We start from the raw sequence: 21,181 nt of genomic DNA, 5'->3' as shown, positions 1-21,181 counted from the left end.
TGCAAAGTGAGTTGGTGGACAAAATGTGAAACTCCAATCAGTGTCATACGGAAAGATGACACTGCATGCAGAAAGAGAGAGACTGAGAGAGGGAGAGCGACAGACAAAGACAGGGAGAGTGACAGAGTAAGCAACACCCATTAACTGTCCTTCCTCATTCGACTACCCGACTTCCAACAGCAAACAAACAATGAAACGCAATGCTTCCTGCCCATTAACCCTCCGCCGCTACTTCTAAACCCATCCTGTGAAAGGGGCTTTACTTGGGAACACTGACATCGATCTATCAGCCTTCACCCTGTCTCTGGAGGAAGGTGGCGCAAGTGGGTTTTTTCAGATACATTTGCCTAGCCGTCTGTGAGACTGAAATACAAATTAGGGCCCTAAAATAGAGTCTTACGAGATTTGCAAACTGGAGGCCAGTCACAGTGCTATACTGCATCTTTAAGATAGAGGCGCTGGCATAGCTTTTTGAAGGCAAGAAAAGGCCATTTTATAAGAGTTCATCAAGGCTCAAGTGGTTTGGTTTGATGAGACTGTTTGAGTTTGACCCAGTGGATTTAACTCTAATAGACTCTTGGTAATTGACTGATCTAAAAGGCCATTGATTTCAACAGAAGTCGAGGGGAAGTTGAAATAGCGGATGTGAAACTTTACCCATCAATGAAATATGGCCTTGGCCTCAACCATGGGTCGACAGCGCAGATTGAATTATTGATACAAGCCTTATTTGTCTTTAACTATAGATTTAACTATAGATTCATCAGACACTAAGGAGTCGGTTTCTTGGATCCAGATGAAGTCTAGGCTAGGCATTCGGGAGATTCAGGAAACCAGCCCTTGAACATTGTAGTAGGGGTTAATGTTTTCCTGAAATAGATGATGACCTGCTCATATGTTGCCATGTTGTGTAGCTAGCTAAGGTGAGCTAACTATGGACACATTCAGTTCAAGTCTGCCACCCTTCCCATTCACCTTGCTGGGTTCCCCTCCACTTGTGTCCCTAAACTCCCCATGAGGACCAGGCATGTGGAGGTAGCCACACATGGCCCGATGCAAAATCCCCCCTTCTTTTGTTGAATCCTATCCTGTTAAATATGCATGCCCAAGGCCCATCACCACCCCTCAGCTTCCCTTCTCTTCATCCCCTCCAGTTGTCCATCCTCCACCCCCTCTCTCCTTCCTCTCGCCTCTGTCAGGATGGATGGATTCAAAACAGACAATTAAAGAGAAAAAAGAGACGCTCCATAATTGCTTGTTGTTTAACCCCCTCTGGATTTGCCTAAATGTGTACATATAGAGAGGTTGCAGTTGCGTCACATCACCTAGCAACCACACCAGGAGCCTTGTTGGAAGACCAGAGTCAGTCTGTTGGAACTTTGTTGCCCTGTGTGTCCTCCAATCGTCCACATGGCTGGCTTCGTTTTGCTACCACCAAAAACACGATTTCCTTTTTTCTAAGGACCTTGAAAACAGAGGCAGTAGGAGAACTTATTCAAGTAAGTAAATATATTTTTTTAATGATATAAAAACTATGTATAATTAGCTAGCTAGCTTGCTACAGTAACTTAATGTTAATGTGCAGGCTAACTCAAATGAGCTGCTAACGTATTGTTAGCTAGCTAGCTAGTATAGTATAGCTAGGTGAATTAGATATATTCAGCTACAGGCATGGCATGGAAGAGGGTGAAAGGATTAGCAGCTCCAGTTGTCAGAGAAGGGGAGAGAGTAGGCTACTCTGGATAGGACAGGTACCTTTGTGGGAGGACATTATGAAAAGATTATCCAGTCCCCTATCGAAGAAAACTATGAGGACAGAGAGAAATAGCAACATGATATTCAGTGCTGTCTAATTTCAGTATAATGAAGCCTGTTTCATTGTGATGTTTTCTGTCAGATACAGAGAGCTGTGAAACCCTGTCTGGAGATGAAGAGGTCCCGATCAATGTCCCAAGAGAATAAGGGAACATCCTTGTATGGGTGTGCCTATGTTAGCAAATGTTGTAAACAAAGTACAGTTTAAAAGTCACACATAATGTATAAACCTATTACAACTGGAGCACTAACACCTGATTCTACTTTGTTTTTCTCATTCACCCTCTGAATGGAACACACACACAATTCATGTTTCAATTGAAAATCCTTAAAAGTCCATTTTTAACCTGTCTCCTCCCCTTCACTGATTTGAAGTGGATTTAACAAGTGACATTAATAAGGGATCATAGCTTTCACCTGGATTCATCTGGTCAGTCTATGTCATGGAAAGAGTTCTTAATGTTTTGTACACTCAGTGTATATGAGGCTAACCATTATACCAGATGTTGTACACGCCTTGTGCTGACCTCAGATTGTTTAGTGCAATTCCAACCCTTGTAATGTCTGGAAGCAGGAGATGATGGGATCCTTAGCTTAAAACATACAACTACTACTACCAAGTTCAATGCCAGATACTCTTCTCCCAGATGGTCTGAGTGGCACTTGGAGGTGCTGCTGTGCCACTGTCATAAGGAAGATGGTTTACCTAAGACTATCACAACAATTATATTGTCTACGCTAAAAGAAAGAAAGCATAGTTTAGGCTGTAAGAAATAAATGTTATTCAATGGGGTAAGAGAAAGCAGAGATGAACATAAAATACTTTTTTCCAAATTACATTTTATATATTCATACATACAGTGGGGAGAACAAGTATTTGATACACTGCCGATTTTGCAGGTTTTCCTACTTACAAAGCATGTAGAGGTCTGTAATTTTTATCATAGGTACACTTCAACTGTGAGAGACGGAATCTAAAACAAAAATCCAGAAAATCACATTGTATGATTTTTAAGTAATTAATTTGCATTTTATTGCATGACATAAGTATTTGATACATCAGAAAAGCAGAACTTAATATTTGGTACAGAAACCTTTGTTTGCAATTACAGAGATCATACGTTTCCTGTAGGTCTTGACCAGGTTTGCACACACTGCAGCAGGGATTTTGGCCCACTCCTCCATACAGACCTTCTCCAGATACTTCAGGTTTTGGGGCTGTCGCTGGGCAATACGGACTTTCAGCTCCCTCCAAAGATTTTCTATTGGGTTCAGGTCTGGAGACTGGCTAGGCCACTCCAGGACCTTGAGATGCTTCTTACGGAGCCACTCCTTAGTTGCCCTGGCTGTGTGTTTCGGGTCGTTGTCATGCTGGAAGACCCAGCCACGACCCATCTTCAATGCTCTTACTGAGGGAAGGAGGTTGTTGGCCAAGATCTCGCGATACATGGCCCCATCCATCCTCCCCTCAATACGGTGCAGTCGTCCTGTCCCCTTTGCAGAAAAGCATCCCCAAAGAATGATGTTTCCACCTCCATGCTTCACGGTTGGGATGGTGTTCTTGGGGTTGTACTCATCCTTCTTCTTCCACCAAACACGGCGAGTGGAGTTTAGACCAAAAAGCTATATTTTTGTCTCATCAGAACACATTACCTTCTCCCATTCCTCCTCTGGATCATCCAGATGGTCATTGGCAAACTTCAGACGGGCCTGGACATGCGCTGGCTTGAGCAGGGGGACCTTGCGTGCGCTGCAGGATTTTAATCCATGACGGCGTAGTGTGTTACTAATGGTTTTCTTTGAGACTGTGGTCCCAGCTCTCTTCAGGTCATTGACCAGGTCCTGCCGTGTAGTTCTGGGCTGATCCCTCACCTTCCTCATGATCATTGATGCCCCACGAGGTTGATTGACCGTCATCTTGAACTTCTTCCATTTTCTAATAATTGCGCCAACAGTTGTTGCCTTCTCACCAAGCTGCTTGCCTATTGTCCTGTAGCCCATCCCAGCCTTGTGCAGGTCTACAATTTTATCCCTGATGTCCTTACACAGCTCTCTGGTCTTGGCCATTGTGGAGAGGTTGGAGTCTGTTTGATTGAGTGTGTGGACAGGTGTCTTTTATACAGGTAACGAGTTCAAACAGGTGCAGTTAATACAGGTAATGAGTGGAGAACAGGAGGGCTTCTTAAAGAAAAACTAACAGGTCTGTGAGAGCCGGAATTCTTACTGGTTGGTAGGTGATCAAATACTTATGTCATGCAATAAAATGCAAATTAATTACTTAAAAATCATACAATGTGATTTTCTGGATTTTTGTTTTAGATTCCGTCTCTCACAGTTGAAGTGTACCTATGATAAAAATTACAGACCTCTACATGCTTTGTAAGTAGGAAAACCTGCAAAATCGGCAGTGTATCAAATACTTGTTCTCCCCACTGTATGTAGATAAATATATTACTGTAAAACTTTGTTTCTGTTTAGTTGGCAGTTATTGCTAAACCGATTCAATTAAAGGGGGCACTTTTGTCATGACTACAAGGTGACGGGGCTCTACTCAACTGGCACAACAGAATCATTCAGATTGACCAGATATGCACAGCATATGACAACCATTTTGTCTAACTGAGGGATGTCTCCTTTTATATCTGGAAAAGGACGAAGTAATAAAAGTAGAAACTGATGCTGCTGCACCATTGCTCATCTTCAAAGTGTAAATCCAGTTACATTTACATTTTAGTCATTTAGCAGACACTCTTATCCAGAGCGACTTAAAGTTAGTGAGTGCATACATTAATTTTAAAAAATGTCATACTGGCCCCCCGTGGGAATCGAACCCACAACCCTGCAAACGCCATGCTCTACCAACTGAGCTACATCCCTGTTGACATGGATGTCTTGATAGAGGTCAGCTGGTGAACCTACAGTAGAATAAAACTGAGGGGGATTTTACCAAAATTCTGTTACCAAACTTTGCATCTTCACAGTTTTTCCAGTAAATGTGTTTTTGTATAATTATCAGTGGAAATTGTTAAAAGTAGTCCTTGTGCATAGAGTTGTATGGTTTGCTAAACCTTTAAATCAATGGTTTTTGTTTGGCATACATTTTAAAGTAAAGTAAAATAATGCCCCCTATTCCCTTGAGGCCTTTATCCTATGCTGTAATGTCCATACATTTTCTCAACAAATTATCATTGGGCCAGTGCCACTGGAAAGTTTTTTGGGAAAATAATATCCTCTTTCAAGCTAGATGCACATCATATTGTGCTAGATTACATGGTTGCATTCAAGACAAGGTCGTTTTTATTTATCTGTTTGTCAGTGTCAGCAGAGTAGGCCTAGGCGACCCTGTGATTTGTCGTATTAAAAAAGATTCTGCTAATGTCTCCAGTCATATAAAGTGTAGTAGAATTGCATGAAATGTGTTTATCAAAGGCCAAATTTTTCCTGTGCAAAGAAAAGAGAAGAAACGTCTCTGATTTAGCCTATAGGCCTATGCCACTACGCACTGAGTGATTAGACTGAGTTATATTAATAGCCTACATTATGACTATCCAATCTACTCATCACAGTAGGAATAGTAGGCTTACATTAGTCTGCAATATAGATAATAGATGCATGCAATGCTTTATTATAAAGGTGCATTTTTATGGTGAAAAAAATACACTACGTGACCAAAAGTATGTGGACACCTGCTCGTCGAACATCTCATTCCAAAATCATGGGCATTAATATGGAGTTGGTTCCCCCTTTGCTGCTATAACATCCTCCACTCTTCTGGGAAGGCTTTCCACTAGATGTTGGAACATTGCTGTATGGACTTGCTTCCATTCAGCAACAAGAGCATTAGTGAGGTCGGGCACTGATGTTGGGCGATTAGGTCTGGCTCGCAGTCTGCGTTTTAATTCATCCCGAAGGTGTTTGATGGGGTTGAGGTCAGGGCTTTGTGCAGGCCAGTCAAGTTCTTCCACACCGATCTCGACAAACCATTTCTGTATGGACCTCGCTTTGTGCACGGGGGCATTGTCATGCTGAAACAGGAAAGGGCCTTCCCCAAACCGTTGCCTCAAAGTTGGAAGCACAGAATCGTCTAGAATGTAATTGTATTCTGTAGTGTTAAGATTTCCCTTCACTGGAACTAAGGGGCCTAGCCCGAACCATGAAAAACAGCCCCAGACCATTATTCCTCCTCCACCAAACTTTACATTTGGTACTATGCACTCGGGCAGGTAGCGTTCTCCTGGCATCCTCCAAACCCTAATTCGTCTGTCAGACTGCCAGATGGTGAAGCGTGATTCATCCCTCCAGAGAACGCTGTTCCACTGCTCCAGAGTCCAATGGCGGTGAGCTTTACACCACTCCAGCCGACGCTTCGCACTGCGCATGGTGATCTTAGGCTTGTGTGCGGCTGCTCGGCCATGGAAACCCATTTCATGAAGCTCCCGACGAACAGTTATTGTGTTGACGTTGCTTCCAGAGGCAGTTTGGAACTCGGTAGTGAGTGTTGCAACCAAGGACAGACTATTTTTACGCGCTACAAGCTTCAGCACTCTGCGGTCCCGTTCTGTGAGTTTGTGTGGCCTACCACTTTGCGACTGAACCATTGTTGCTCCTAGACCTTTCCACATCACAATAACAGCACTTACAGTTGACCGGGGCAGCACTAGCAGGGTAGAAGTTTGACGAAGTGACTTGTTGAAAAGGTGGCATCCTATGACGGTGCCACATTAAATGTCACTGTGCTCTTCAGTAAGGCCATTCTGCTGCCAATGGTTGTCTATGTAGATTGCATGGCTGTGTGCTCGATTTTATACACCTGTCAGCAACGGGATATGGTTGAAATACACTGCTCAAAAAAATAAAGGGAACACTTAAACAACACAATGTAACTCCAAGTCAATCACACTTCTGTGAAATCAAACTGTCCACTTAGGAAGCAACACTGACTGACAATACATGTCACATGCTGTTGTGCAAATGGAATAGACAACAGGTGGAAAATATAGGCAATTAGCAAGACACCCCCCAATAAAGGACTGGTTTTGCAGGTGGTGACCACAGACCACTTCTCAGTTCCTATGCTTCCTGGCTGATGTTTTGGTCACTTTTGAATGCTGGCTGTGCTTTCACTCTAGTGGTAGCATGAGACGGAGTCTACGACCCACACAAGTGGCTCAGGTAGTGCAGCTCATCCAGGATGGCACATCAATGCGAGCTGTGGCAAGAAGGTTTGCTGTGTCTGTCAGCGTAGTGTCCAGAGCATGGAGGCGCTACCAGGAGACAGGCCAGTACATCAGGAGACGTGGAGGAGGCCGTAGGAGGGCAACAACCCAGCAGCAGGACTGCTACCTCCGCCTTTGTGCAAGGAGGAGCAGGAGGAGCACTGCCAGAGCCCTGCAAAATGACCTCCAGCAGGCCACAAATGTGCATGTGTCTGCTCAAATCGTCAGAAACAGTCTCCATGAGGGTGGTATGAGGGCCCGACGTCCACAGGTGGGGGTTGTGCTTACAGCCCAACACCGTGCAGGACGTTTGGCATTTGCCAGAGAACACCAAGATTGGCAAATTCGCCACTGGCGCCCTGTGCTCTTCACAGATGAAAGCAGGTTCACACTGAACACATGTGACAGAGTCTGGAGACGCCGTGGAGAACGTTCTGCTGCCTGCAACATCCTCCAGCATGACCGGTTTGGCGGTGGGTCAGTCATGGTGTGGGCTGGCATTTCTTTGGGGGGCCGCACAGCCCTCCATGTGCTCGCCAGAGGTAGCCTGACTGCCATTAGGTACCGAGATGAGATCCTCAGACCCCTTGTGAGACCATATGCTGGTGCGGTTGGCCCTGGGTTCCTCCTAATGCAAGACAATGCTAGACCTCATGTGGCTGGAGTGTGTCAGCAGTTCCTGCAAGAGGAAGGCATTGATGCTATGGACTGGCCCGCCCGTTCCCCAGACCTGAATCCGATTGAGCACATCTGGGACATCATGTCTCGCTCCATCCACCAACGCCACGTTGCACCACAGACTGTTCAGGAGTTGGCGGATGCTTTAGTCCAGGTCTGGGAGGAGATCCCTCAGGAGACCATCCGCCACCTCATCAGGAGCATGCCCAGGCGTTGTAGGGAGGTCATACAGGCACGTGGAGGCCACACACACTACTGAGCCTCATTGTGGTTTTCCACTTTAATTTTGAGGGTGACTCCAAATCCAGACCTCCATGGGTTGATAAATTTGATTTCCATTGATAATTTTTGTGTGATTTTGTTGTCAGCACATTCAACTATGTAAAGAAAAAAGTATTTAATAAGATTATTTCATTCATTCAGATCTAGGATGTGTTATTTTAGTGTTCCCTTAATTTTTTTGAGCAGTGTAGAATCCACTGATTTGAGTGTCCACATACTGCTGTATATATAGTGTAGCTTCCCCAAAACTTGAAACTCACGCGCCGCCTATGAGAGAGACGCATGCTAGATAGCTCTAATGTTGGCTAACTTAGTCTTGTTGTGAACATCTGGGTAGCATAACAGCTAAACTAAACTCCAAATCAGACTTACCAGTGATGAAATGATCGGAGAAGACCCTGTACTGACAACTGTCTGGGTTCAGGTCTTGATGGGGAAAAAGGTATCTTCGCTTTTCTGACAGTTCTTGAGTCTTATCTCCTTGGTGTTTCATGATTGCGGGTAGTCTGTAAAAAATGTCTTTCCTGCCTTGTTAGAGCAGCCAAATACGGCACAGAAATTGACCATGGTAATGAATCAAGTAGTTTTAGGCATTGTTATCGTGCAGCTTGGAGTAGCCACTCATCTCTTGTTGTCGGAAGAATTGATGCAGTGGTCTTCCAACATGGCCACCAGGAGGCGTCGTAGGTCACCTGGCAACCCTCTATATTAACTCATTTTTTTTATCGTTTTATCTAGTCTGGTATCTGCTAGTTAATCTAATTTAATCTACATTGAAGATGACTGTGAAATTGATGGGATAATTGGAGGAGTCAGGACCAGCTTCATGGCCACAGAAAGCCTAGTTCACTTCATTTTACTCAAGTCGACACCGCTATTTTCCTATCTCTATCTTCTGAAGGCACTTTTGGAGACACTTGAAGAACGGCAGAAAAACAACGACGAGGTTGCGCTTCATCGATCCGCGGACGCGCCGCCCCAGCTAATGACTTCATCGATCCGCGGACGCACCGCCCCAGCTAATGACTTGTTGTTTTTTCCCTTTTCATCCTTTTGGCATTCTGTTTCATGGCGTCTGTCCACACTGTGAGGTGAAGTGCCGACAATGCGCCTTTTTGCAGAGTGGCTGCGCTGGTAGTAATTTAAAATCCATAACTGTATAAAAGGGGTCTCATTGAGACAAATGAGAGTGCTGCCTGTGGTATTACATCTAATGAGGGGCCTCGGCGCTCTGCTCTGTTTGCACAGCACCGTCCTCCTCCTCCTAATGAAGAGCAATATGGCTTCCTTTTATTAAAGCATTTCATCAGTCGACTGCGGATGTCTCATAGAAATGCTCTCTATCTCATTGATATTGCATGTTTTTTATTGTTATTTGCTATTATCTACACTCAGTGGTCAGTTTATTAGGTACACCACCCCGTTCACGAAATTGGTTTGCTCCTACAGACAGACAGTAAGTCACGTGGCCGTGGCTTGCTATATAAAGCAGGCAGACAGGCATCGAGGCATCCAGTTACTGTTCGATTGAACGTTAGATTGGGCAAAAAGAGTGACCTAAGCGACTTTGAGTGTGGTATGATCGTCGGTGCCAGTGCGCGCCAGTTCCAGTATCTCAGAAACGGCCAGCCTCCTGGGCTTTTCACGCACTACAGTTGCGTCATGCTGATGACAGAGTCAGGATTTGGCGTAAGCAGCATGAGTCCATGGCCCCATTCTGCCTGGTGTCAACGGTACAGGCTGGTGGCGGTGGTGTAATGGTGTAGGGAATATTTTCCTGGCACACGTTAGGTCCCTTGATCAATATCTAATCAAATTTGATTGGTCGCATACACATGTTTAGCTGATGTTATTGCGCGTGTAGCGAAATGCTTGTGTTCTTAGCTCTAACAGTGCAGTAATATCTAACAATACACAACAATACACACAATACCAATTGAGCAACGTTTCCATGCCCCGAAGAATTCAGTCTGTTCTGGAGGCAAAGCGGGGTCCGACCCGGTACTAGATGGGTGTACTTAATAAACTGTGTGTGTACATTTGCTATTATCGCTTTTTTCAAACAACAACAAGATCAACATTTCATACGGCAGCGTTTTCTCTATTTATGTGGTGGCTACTGAGGTTTTAGCGTTTTATTATTGTTGCAACTTGAATACGAGTATAAAGACCCTGTGAAGGCAGTGAGGGATTGGGAGGTGTGCAGTGGAAGGAGACCCTGTGAAGTGCTGAAGGAAATAGAGACACAGGAGATGAAACACTTGTCCTGTTGCTTTTTTATTTTATTTTATTTCACCTTTATTTAACCAGGTAAGCCAGTTGAGAACAAGTTCTCATTTACAACTGCGACCTGGCCAAGATAAAGCATAGTAGTGCGATAAAAACAACAACACAGAGTTACATATGGGGTAAAAAACATAAAGTCAAAAAATACAACAGAAAATATATATACAGTGTGTGCAAATGTAGCAAGTTATGGAGGTAAGGCAATAAATAGGCTATAGTGCAAAATAATTACAATTAGTATTAACACTGGAATGCTAGATGTGCAAGAGATTATGTGCAAATAGAGATACTGGGGTGCAAAAGAGCAAAATAAATAACAATATAGGGATGAGGTAGTTGGGTGGGCTAATTTCAGATGGGCTGTGTACAGGTGCAGTGATCGGTAAGGTGCTCTGACAACTGATGCTTAAAGTTAGTGAGGGAGATAAGAGTCTCCAGCTTCAGAGATTTTTGCAATTCGTTCCAGTCATTGGCAGCAGAGAACTGGAAGGAATGGCGGCCAAAGGAGGTGTTGGCTTTGGGAATGACCAGTGAGATATACCTGCTGGAGCGCAGACTACGGGTGGGTGCTGCTATGGTGACCAATGAGCTAAGATAAGGTGGGGATTTGCCTAGCAGTGATTTATAGATGGCCTGGAGCCAGTGGGTTTGACGACGAACATGTAGTGAGGACCAGCCAACAAGAGCGTACAGGTCACAGTGGTGGGTAGTGTATGGGGCTTTGGAGACAAAACGGATGGCACTGTGATAGACTACATCCAATTTGCTGAGTAGAGTGTTGGAGGCTATTTTGTAAATGACATTGCCGAAGTCAAGGATCGGAAGGATAGTCAGTTTTACGAGGGCATGTTTGGCAGCATGAGTGAAGGAGGCTTTGTTGCGAAATAGGAAGCAGATTCTAGATTTAACTTTGGATTGGAGATTCTTAATGTGAGTCTGGAAGGAGAGTTTACAGTCTAACCAGACACCTAGGTATTTGTAGTTGTCCACATACTCTAGGTCAGACCCGTCGAGAGTGGTGATTCTAGTCGGGTGGGCGGGTGCCAGCAGCGTTCGATTGAAGAGCATGCATTTAGTTTTACTAGTGTTTAAGAGCAGTTGGAGGCTACTGAAGGAGTGTTGTATGGCATTGAAGCTCGTTTGGAGGTTTGTTAACACAGTGTCCAATGAAGGGCCAGATGTATACAAAATGGTGTCGTCTGCGTAGAGGTGGATCTGAGAGTCACCAGCAGCAAGAGCGACATCATTGATATACACGGAGAAAAGAGTCGGCCCAAGAATTGAACCCTGTGGCACCCCTATAGAGACTGCCATAGGTCCAGACAACAGGCCCTCCGATTTGACACACTGAACTCTATCTGAGAAGTAGTTGGTGAACCAGGCGAGGCAGTCATTTGAGAAACCAAGGCTATTTAGCTTGGCATACTACACACACTGGTCCTGTTGATTGGCGTACTACACACACTGGTCCTGTTGATTGGCGTACTACACACACTGGTCCTGTTGATTGGCGTATTACACACACTGGTCCTGTTGATTGGCGTACTACACACACTGGTCCTGTTGATTGGCGTACTACACACACTGGTCCTGTTGATTGGCGTACTACACACACTGGTCCTGTTGATTGGCGTACTACACACACTGGTCCTGTTGATTGGCGTACTACACACACTGGTCCTGTTGATTGGCGTATTACACACACTGGTCCTGTTGATTGGCGTATTACACACACTGGTCCTGTTGATTGGCGTATTACACACACTGGTCCTGTTGATTGGCGTACTACACACACTGGTCCTGTTGATTGGCGTACTACACACACTGGTCCTGTTGATTGGCGTACTACACACACTGGTCCTGTTGATTGGCGTACTACACACACTGGTCCTGTTGATTGGCGTATTACACACACTGGTCCTGTTGATTGGCGTATTACACACACTGGTCCTGTTGATTGGCGTACTACACACACTGGTCCTGTTGATTGGCGTACTACACACACTGGTCCTGTTGATTGGCGTACTACACACACTGGTCCTGTTGATTGGCGTACTACACACACTGGTCCTGTTGATTGGCATACTACACACACTGGTCCTGTTGCTTGGCGTACTACACACACTGGTCCTGTTGATTGGCGTACTACACACACTGGTCCTGTTGATTGGCGTTCTACACACACTGGTCCTGTTGATTGGCGTTCTACACACAGGTCCCCGTCTTCCCTTCATCCATCCGGCCCCCCTCCATCTCATTTAGTTTGGAGGAAGTGGAAACGTGTGGTTGAGTGTGTTGGTGCACGTGTGTGTGTGTGAAAATTGTTGGTGTGTACATGTCTGTGTGTGTGAACGTTGTGTATGTGTGTGTGCCCCTACGTGCCTGTGTGTGAGAATGTACCCGTCTTGTCAGGGAACCGTTCCTGGGCCCAATTATCTGTGGCCAAACTGGGCCCAGCGAGGCTGGAGGTTAGTCCACCAAGCCCCTGTGAGCTACCATCGCTCCACTTCCCCCAACCCTCAACCCCCAACCTCTCTGGCCCGATTGATGTTAGCAGGCAGGGTCTGGAGAATAAGTGCTGCGAGGCAGTGTGTCAGATGGGTTTGATGTACTGAGTGAAAAGGAGGGTTGGAGCTCAGAGATGGAACGGGGGTTAGGTTGCCAGGTTGGAGCTCAGAGATGGAAGGGGGATTGGGTTGCCAGGTTGGAGTCTCGGGGAAGGGGAGGCCCCAGGTGTGGTGTGTCCCAGCCAGGGAGGCAGGAAGTGGCAGGGTAGCACAGAGCTCAGCTCCGACAATCAACCAGACACACACACACACACACACACACACACACACACACATACACACATACACACACACACACACGCACACACCACTACTCCACCAGTATAGCTGTTATGAGGTTGGCCAAGACAAGGTGGGGGAAGTTACAGCAATTAAAACTAAGGTGTAGTCCACAGGGGTTTAGTGGGGGGGGGGCATTAAGGCAAATCGCACGACACCTTGCACTCTGGGACAGGACACACACTACATCCATCCCTCCCCTGGAAATGGGTTTCCTATTCCTGGGGCTGAATGGCTAAGCTGTCCCTGTGCCTAAATGATGATGGACTGTTATTGCTCTCTGGACACATTACGACATATGCACTTGTTAAAACGAACAACCCCATCATTTCTGGGAAATAGCTTCTCTGCATCATTCTGAGTGGCAAATTCTAATAGATGCTTTCCTATGCAAGTGCTTGGCTACTGCTGCTGTTAATATTACTGCTATATAGTCTAGTGACTATTAGAATTGTGTATGATACATTAATATTGGTTTATTAAACTGAAATCTATTATCTTTCGAAGACACCATTTAAAATGACAATAGTTTTATTGTCATAATATTGTTTTATTTTATTGACAGTAAGTTTATCTCTCTTGTATGTTTTCATCTTTAGTTTGTTGTTTTGTGGGGATTAGATGTCTCCGCCTTTCATCTGCCTTTTCTATTGTGCTGTTTGCCTGTTATTTTAAGTCCTTGTTTTATTATGAGGCTATGTAAGCACTACTTCATTTAAAATACCTACTGTATTTGCATGTGCTTCTAGTTTTTACTGAGTGTGTATGTGTGTGTCTGTTTTGTGTGTGTATGTGTGCCGGGGTGTGTGTGTGTGTGTGTGTGTGTGTCTCTCTCTGTTTTGTGTGCATGTAACACACATTCAAAAAATAAGTGGAGTGCTCGGCATCACAGTGCCAACTCATCCTTTCATTCTGACTCCCCTCCCAGTCGCATCACAGTGCCAACTCATCCTTTCATTCTGACTCCCCTCCCAGTCGCATCACAGTGCCAACTCATCCTTCCATGGACTATGTCAATGGACAAAAAATACCCTCTTAAAAGCACTCAATCATACAATGCATATAACATGCCACATATTTCCTGAGGGGTGTGTGGGTTCAGTCTTGGGTGACTCAGGCCATGACTCAGGCCCTGATTGGAACCGTTTGTTGCCAAATGGAACAGGCCAGCTTCATAAGCCCATATTAGTCATAGGAGTGAGTCAAAAACCATCAGACTAGCCTTGCCCTTTCAGACCGCAGGTATCGTTTCTCATCACGGGTCTTGTTCTGGAGGCAGCTCTGCAGTGGTCACTAGCTGGCACAGTCACAAAGTCATCAAATCTGATTTTAAACCTAACCTTAACCCTAACCTTAACCACACTGCTATCCCTAATGCCTAACCCTAACCTTAAATTAAGACCAAAAAGCTATTTTTAACATATAGCCAATTTTGACTTTGCAGCTGGCCTATCTAAGGGGAAACTGCTCAGTTCTGCCTCTAGGACAAGACCAGGGAATCCAAGCCAAGGGAAAACACTTCATTCAAACCCTTATAAACTGTCAAAAGCTGTCTCCTCAGCTAGCTTGTAGACTTGTGGTTTGTGTCAAGTCGTTTGGCCTAATCTTTTGAGAGGGATCATGACAGTTTATGGCTTGGCTAATGATAGTAGAGAGGTCTAGGGAATAAGAGTTGAAGGTCAGTTTTACTGACTAAAAAGTGTGTGTGATATTATTTAACTTCCTCAGTTTCATAACAAATGTGTGTTTGTGAGTTTTTAATGCTTATGTGTGAATGTGCATGCTATATGTGTGCTCTTGTCATGGTGACACAGTTACATCAGTGCCTGTGCCTCCCTCTCTTGAACTCAAGTCAAGTCCAGTCTTTTTTATGTTTTTATATATATATATATATATATTTTTTTTTTGTTGGTAGTTTTCCCCCCTGTTTTTCTCCCCAATTTCATGATATCCAATTGGTAGTTACAGTCTTGTCCCATCGCTGCAACTCCCGTACGGACTCGGGAGAACACACGAACACACTGCTCGCTTAACCCGGAAGCCAGCCGCACCAACGTGAACTCTAGTCGTTTTGTATTATATCACACCTCGCCCCTCTCACCCTTTCACCTGTTTTTCACCACACCTGATCCACCACCTGCCCACCGTGTCCCACGGTGGCCCCAATGCATCGTGGGAGCCAAGGCCTCACCCACCAGGTGCCACCGACTCACCCTCATCTGCTGTCATGGCGACCAGTGAGCTGAGTCTGTAATTGGTTGTCCACCTGGGGGTGGAGGTCTTGGGGGACTACAGGCTTGAAGCTCTCTGCTGCCTGGCACTCTTGTTTGTCCCTCCATCTGGTTCCGCCAGGGCCTCAACACGGCTGTGGTAGCCCACCAGGGAGCAGTGTTCATTTCGTCAACAATAACTATGACGATAAATACTTGTCAACAACCTATTTTTCCATACTAAAACTATGACGATAACGAGACGACATGCCCTGGAAACAAACGATAAGTATTACACATTACTTTATATTTTAGTAGACGGAAATGTGACGAGACGAGAATTCCACGTGAGACTAATGGACATTTAATTTGACATGAACCTTTTCATCTGTTTTATCCAATCATAAGCATGCATGCAGAATATTTCATGCTATCCTGTCATTGGCAGAATGGACATCTTTCAGTTGCGCGGTCTGATTGAGCTGATCTGCCCGGCTCTTCCACACAGCTCTCAGGAGGTCACTTCAGTCACTAGTCAATCTTTTGAACTGATGCGAAGGCAGGACACTGGACTTGTAACTAACCTCAACTAGAAACAATGTTAACTCTCTCTTACTGTCATGGAGGCTATTTTTGCTTTGATCACATCAGAAGCTCTATTTTCCAATGTCCACTGTTATTCATTCATCTGTGTTGCCGCTCTCGCGCCACGGTCTGCAAATGTGAGTTGCGGTTGCTTTTTTCCTATGAGAAATGTTGAATACATTAATACTTCTAGCATTTTTGTAAAGCTCAAATTATCCAGTTTTCAAGGAAACCACTGTTATTTACCCCCTTGAGGGTTGTGATGGGGAGAAAATCTGAGCTGTAAATTGTTTAACCTGAAGCCAAGGCTTTATAGCCTATATGCTTAATTACGGCTGGCATTGGTTACAATCTGCCACAATGTTGCCAGCTAAGGTATACCAGGAGATAGTAGGTCTAGTTGGACAAGGCTATCTGAATGTGCACATGAAGGAAGTTAGAGATTGCCTAAATATTCATTATTTAATAGAAAAAATACACTGACTATAATAGGACTAAAATGAATGTGACTAAAACTAGACAAAAATTCTCCAGAGAAGGATGAAATGGCTCAAATGTGACTAAGACTAAAAGGCATTTTAAAGCTAAAACTAAGACAAAAATTAAACCTAAAATAGCTGCCAAAATGAACACTGCCAGAGAGCACCCTGGCTAGGCATGACTCCCTCCTCTGTCTACCACAAACATTAGCCCCAGCCTGCTCTGTTGTTGACCGGCCTAGTTGCTAGTCTGAGCTCTCCTGAGCCCCTGTGTTACTCTCTCTCTCTCTCTCTCTCTCTCTCTCTCTCTCTCTCTCTCTCTCTCTCTCTCTCTCTCTCTCTCTCTCTCTCTCTCTCTCTCTCTCTCTCTCTCTCTCTCTCTCTCTCTCTCTCTCTCTCTCTCTCTCTCTCTCTCTCTCTCTCGCTCTCCTTGTACCCCTCCACCTTTATTTTTCACTATTTTTCCCTCACTTCTTGCTCTATCATATATATCTCTCTCTCACTCCACCACTATTTCTCTCTCTTTTTCCCTTTTCTGCTCTGTCCGCTTGCTATTCCTTTATCTTCCTCTCACTTCTCTCTCCCTCCCCCTCTGTCTGTCTTTGTTAGTTCCCCTTAGTCCCAGGGCCCTAATCCAGGGGTCTCCGACTCCCCGTGTTGGAGTGCCACAGCTGAGAGAGAGAGGTGGCCAGGCAAAGCCCCTGCCTGCCAGCCTTCTATCCCCTCTCCCCCTCACCTCTTGCCCCATGCTGATCTGTGAATCCCCTGGCCTCCCTAGTATCCCCCACCCATCCCCCTCTACCCGTTCCCCGCTGGTCTCCTTGGATCCTGCCGCCCGCTCCCCTTTCACTGTTGCCCATATGTTGGGGCAGCTCCTCTCTCGCTCTCTCCCCCAGGGCCCTGTTAACACTGCTCAAACCCCCCCCGCCCCCGACTCAAACTCCCACCACACCACCGCCGGCTTCATTTGTTGCCATTGTGTTATTTTCTTTTTTCCCCTTCCATTTTTTTTATCATCTCCGGTGCGATCGTCTCCCTGTCAATGTCTCTCTCTCCTCTACTTCCTCTATCTCTCCTTCTCTCTCTCCTTTCTTTGTGCCCCTTTACACCTTAATAGATATTTTCCTTCACCTCCTTCTCTGCCCTCTGCCCTCATCTGTCTCTCGTTTCTCCAGGCCATGCCCTGTTATATGGTGTGGCGCAGTTAATACTTAGATTTATAGGGTCCTTTAGATGTATAAATGTTCTCGCTCTCTCTCTGCTCTCTCTCTCTCTCTGTTCTCTCTCTCTCTCCCCCCACAGGAAACTCTTCAGACAGTCCCCAAGTTCTGCTTCCCCTTCAGTGTGGACAGGTATGTTTGTTATAACACACACACACACACTCCCTCCCTCCCCTCTCGTCGTTTGTAATGCCGCACAGCCGGCAGCCGTGTTCTCCGGAAGCTTTTTGGAGAGTTTAAGGTCCTAGACCCCCATAACACACACACACACACACACACACACACACACACACACACACACACACACACCACCCCTCTAGGGAAGTAATGTGTCTCTTCAGAGTGTGATTTACCAAACCCAGCTGGTGGCTATGCCTGAGCTCTCTCCTGTCCCCCCCACTTGGTTGAGAGGGAGCTACTTTTAACTATTTTATTATGGCCTATCAAATGCCCCCCCCCCCCCCCCCCCCCCCCCACCACCCAAGTACAAAGGACAGCGACTGACATACATAACATTATTATTATTATTATGTATTTTTTTGGTACTTTTTACCCCCTTTTTCGTGATATCCAATTGGTAGTTACAGTCTTGTCCCATCGCTGCAACTCCCGTTACGGACTCGGGAGAGGCGAAGGTCGAGAGCCATGTGTCCTCCGAAACACGACCCCGCCAAGCCACACTGCTTCTTGACACACTGCTCGCTTAACCCGGAAGCCAGCCGCACCAATATGTCTGAGGAAACACCGTACAGCTGGCCGCCACAAGGAGTCGCTAGAGCGCGATGGGACATCCCAGCCGGCCAAACCCTCCCCTAACCCGGACCACGCTAGGCCAATTGTGCGCCGCCTCATGGGTATCCCGGTCGCGGCCGGCTGCAACACAGCCCAGGATCGAACCTGGATCTGTAGTGACGCCTCTAGCACTGCGATGCAATGCCTTAGACCGCTGCGCCACTCGGGAGGCCCCAAACATAACATTTCTAAGTCATTTTAGAATTTGTCTCAGTAAACTAATTAGTTGAGAAATTGAGAAATTGAGAAAACTAACTCAGACTGACAGCACATACAGTATGTGACTTAAAGGTGCACTATGCAGAAATCGCTTCACCATTTCCTGGTTGCTAGAATTCTAATAGTTAGCCTAATTTCTGTTTATGTGCCAAAATAAGCAAGTAAAGTGTAGAGAATCATAGTACCATCTAAACCACTGTGAAATATATTTTCAATAACCAAAAAATATTGTATTTTCAGCTGTTTGAAGCTGGTGTACAACACCGAAAGTAAAAGATGCAAAGGTAAAACGTAAGAATGGGAAGCATAGAAATAATGCACATAGAACAGATCTACCGCTTCTTAGACTTGCTTTCAACGAGAATGACATATCTATAACTCACATTTCTAGTTGAATTTGGTTGGGTCGCCCAAAATGTTACATATTGCAGCTTTAACTCAACAGCTACACACTAGCTTGGCATATTCCCTAGCTTGACAGTTATCATGCCTACAACAAGAGAGGTTGTTTGGTTACTTGGAAACCCAATGTTGTCACCTCTTACACATGCACAGTCTCCACACACTATGCTACAACCAGCATCATTACAGAGAGAACACTACTGTGCTAGTGTAGCCCCTGAGTGCTATCGCCATCTACAGGAGAGATTAGGAATCATACACACGGTCACAACAGTCACTCCAGTCAATATCAACGGGAGTGACACATACAATGGAGGAGAAGGCAGGGAGGCAGCGAGTGGGAGGAAAACTGTGTGTGTGTGTGTGTGTGTGAAGCTGTTTGACATTTCCTCCTGCGTCCGTCTCTTTCTCTTGACACTGTCTCTACTTGCTCATGTTGAGAAACACTGTTTATACTGTCAGTGCCCATGGGTCAGAAGTAGCTTGACTACCATCTCCACACACACACACACACACACACACACACACACACACACACACAGCCCATTATTCCGACCTCTTGTCACACGAGAGCGAGAGAGAGGCTGCCCACTAGGCTTCTATAGTTAGCCATGTGATACGCTGACTCAGGGGGCAGGCTTGTCACCCCAGCCACTGGCCATGATGCCATGCCATCCACAAACACACCCACCCACCCACACATCTACACAGCCATTCACTACTGTAGGGTGGAGCACACACTCAAGCTTACCCTATGCTTCCCAGTCGAAAAAAAACAGTTTGCGCATATACAGTGGGGCCCGAAATTGTTGACAGCCTTGATAAAGATGTGCAATAATGAATGTATAAAATAAATAATTCAAATATTGAGCTATATTGTATGCAAAAAATATTTGGGAAATGTAATTGCTCAGAGAAAGAGGTTTTGTTTAACAAGTAATACATTTTTTTCTCAAAAAGGTAGGGGTCAAAATTATTGACACCCCTAAAGATTCTTATAAATAAAGTAGTCAAAAGTTTAGTATTTGGTCCCATATTCCTAGCACGCCATGACTACATCAAGCTTGTGACTACAAACTTGGATGCGTTTGGAGTTTGTTTTGGTTGCGTTTCAGATTATTTTGTGCCCAATAGATAATCTGGATAATCCTGAATGAATCGTGAATAATGACGAATAATGATCATACCCCCAAGACATGCTAACCTTCACCATTACCAATAACAGGGGAGGTTAGCATGTCTTGGTGGTATGATCTTTGACCCTCTAACAGGGGAGGTTAGCATGTCTTGGTGGTATGATCTTTGACCCTCTAACTTTCTCACTCATCATTATTCACAATTCATTCAGGATTATCCGTAACCGTGGTAGCATCCACATTAATGTAGAAGTGTTTAAAAACATATTCTATTCTTATTTACAATAAAAGTGACTCCAAATAATACATTATTTTGTCATTCATTTCTATTGTGCACAAAATAATCTGAAACACAACCAAAACTAACTGCAAATGCATCCACAAGCTTGAGGTAGTCATTGGGTGCTAGGAATTTGGGACCAAATATTGACTACTTTATAAGAATCTTTAAGGTTGTCAATAATTTTGACAACCCTACCTTTTGAGAAATTTTATTTTTCTTGTTAAACAAAATCTCTTTCTCTGAGCAATTTATCAGTATAAAATAATGTAATTTTCAAATTTTTTTGAGCATATAATATAGCTCAGTATTTTAATAATTTACTTGATACAGTCATTATTGCTCATATTTATTAAGGGTGTCAATAATTTCAGATCCAACTCTATTATAATAAAAGATTGTGACGTTTTTGTGTTCGGCAGGGTTTGTTTCGGCTGTTTGAGCGCATGCATCTTTTGGGGGAGGCAAGCTGAAGTTCGGTAGCCGAAGTCAATGCCCCTTGGTCGGTGATTGGTTGGTCAACAGTAGGGATTCTTAAATGAAGTGTCATTCACTGATAGACAACTAGTTTTCATGCACATTTTTTCACTTGAGAAATACTTAGTTCAATGTACAATTGCGTGTCTAAGACCTGTTCGGCAAAAACTTAAAAATTAACGATGGAGTTCTTCATTTATCTTAGATTGATTCAGACTATTTTGAGGAAGTGTCTATGTACAGTGCATTCTGAAATAT

At 44.8% G+C, this 21,181-nt stretch overlaps 1 protein-coding gene across 1 annotated transcript in view; it reads left to right on the top strand.

The window, feature by feature from the left end:
* Positions 1 to 21,181, top strand: part of LOC311128264 (DENN domain-containing protein 1A-like) — a 157,445-nt gene that overhangs the window by 44,244 nt on the left and 92,020 nt on the right. Inside the window, exon 4 of the mRNA XM_084160317.1 lies at positions 17,700 to 17,749. Coding sequence (XP_084016443.1) covers positions 17,700 to 17,749 — 50 coding nt within the window. The remainder of the gene's footprint in view (positions 1 to 17,699; positions 17,750 to 21,181) is intronic.

Source organism: Coregonus lavaretus (assembly GCF_964263955.1).
Source record: "Coregonus lavaretus genome assembly, chromosome: 4".
Lineage (NCBI taxonomy): Eukaryota > Metazoa > Chordata > Actinopteri > Salmoniformes > Salmonidae > Coregonus > Coregonus lavaretus.
This window is presented reverse-complemented; position numbering and strand designations above follow the sequence as displayed.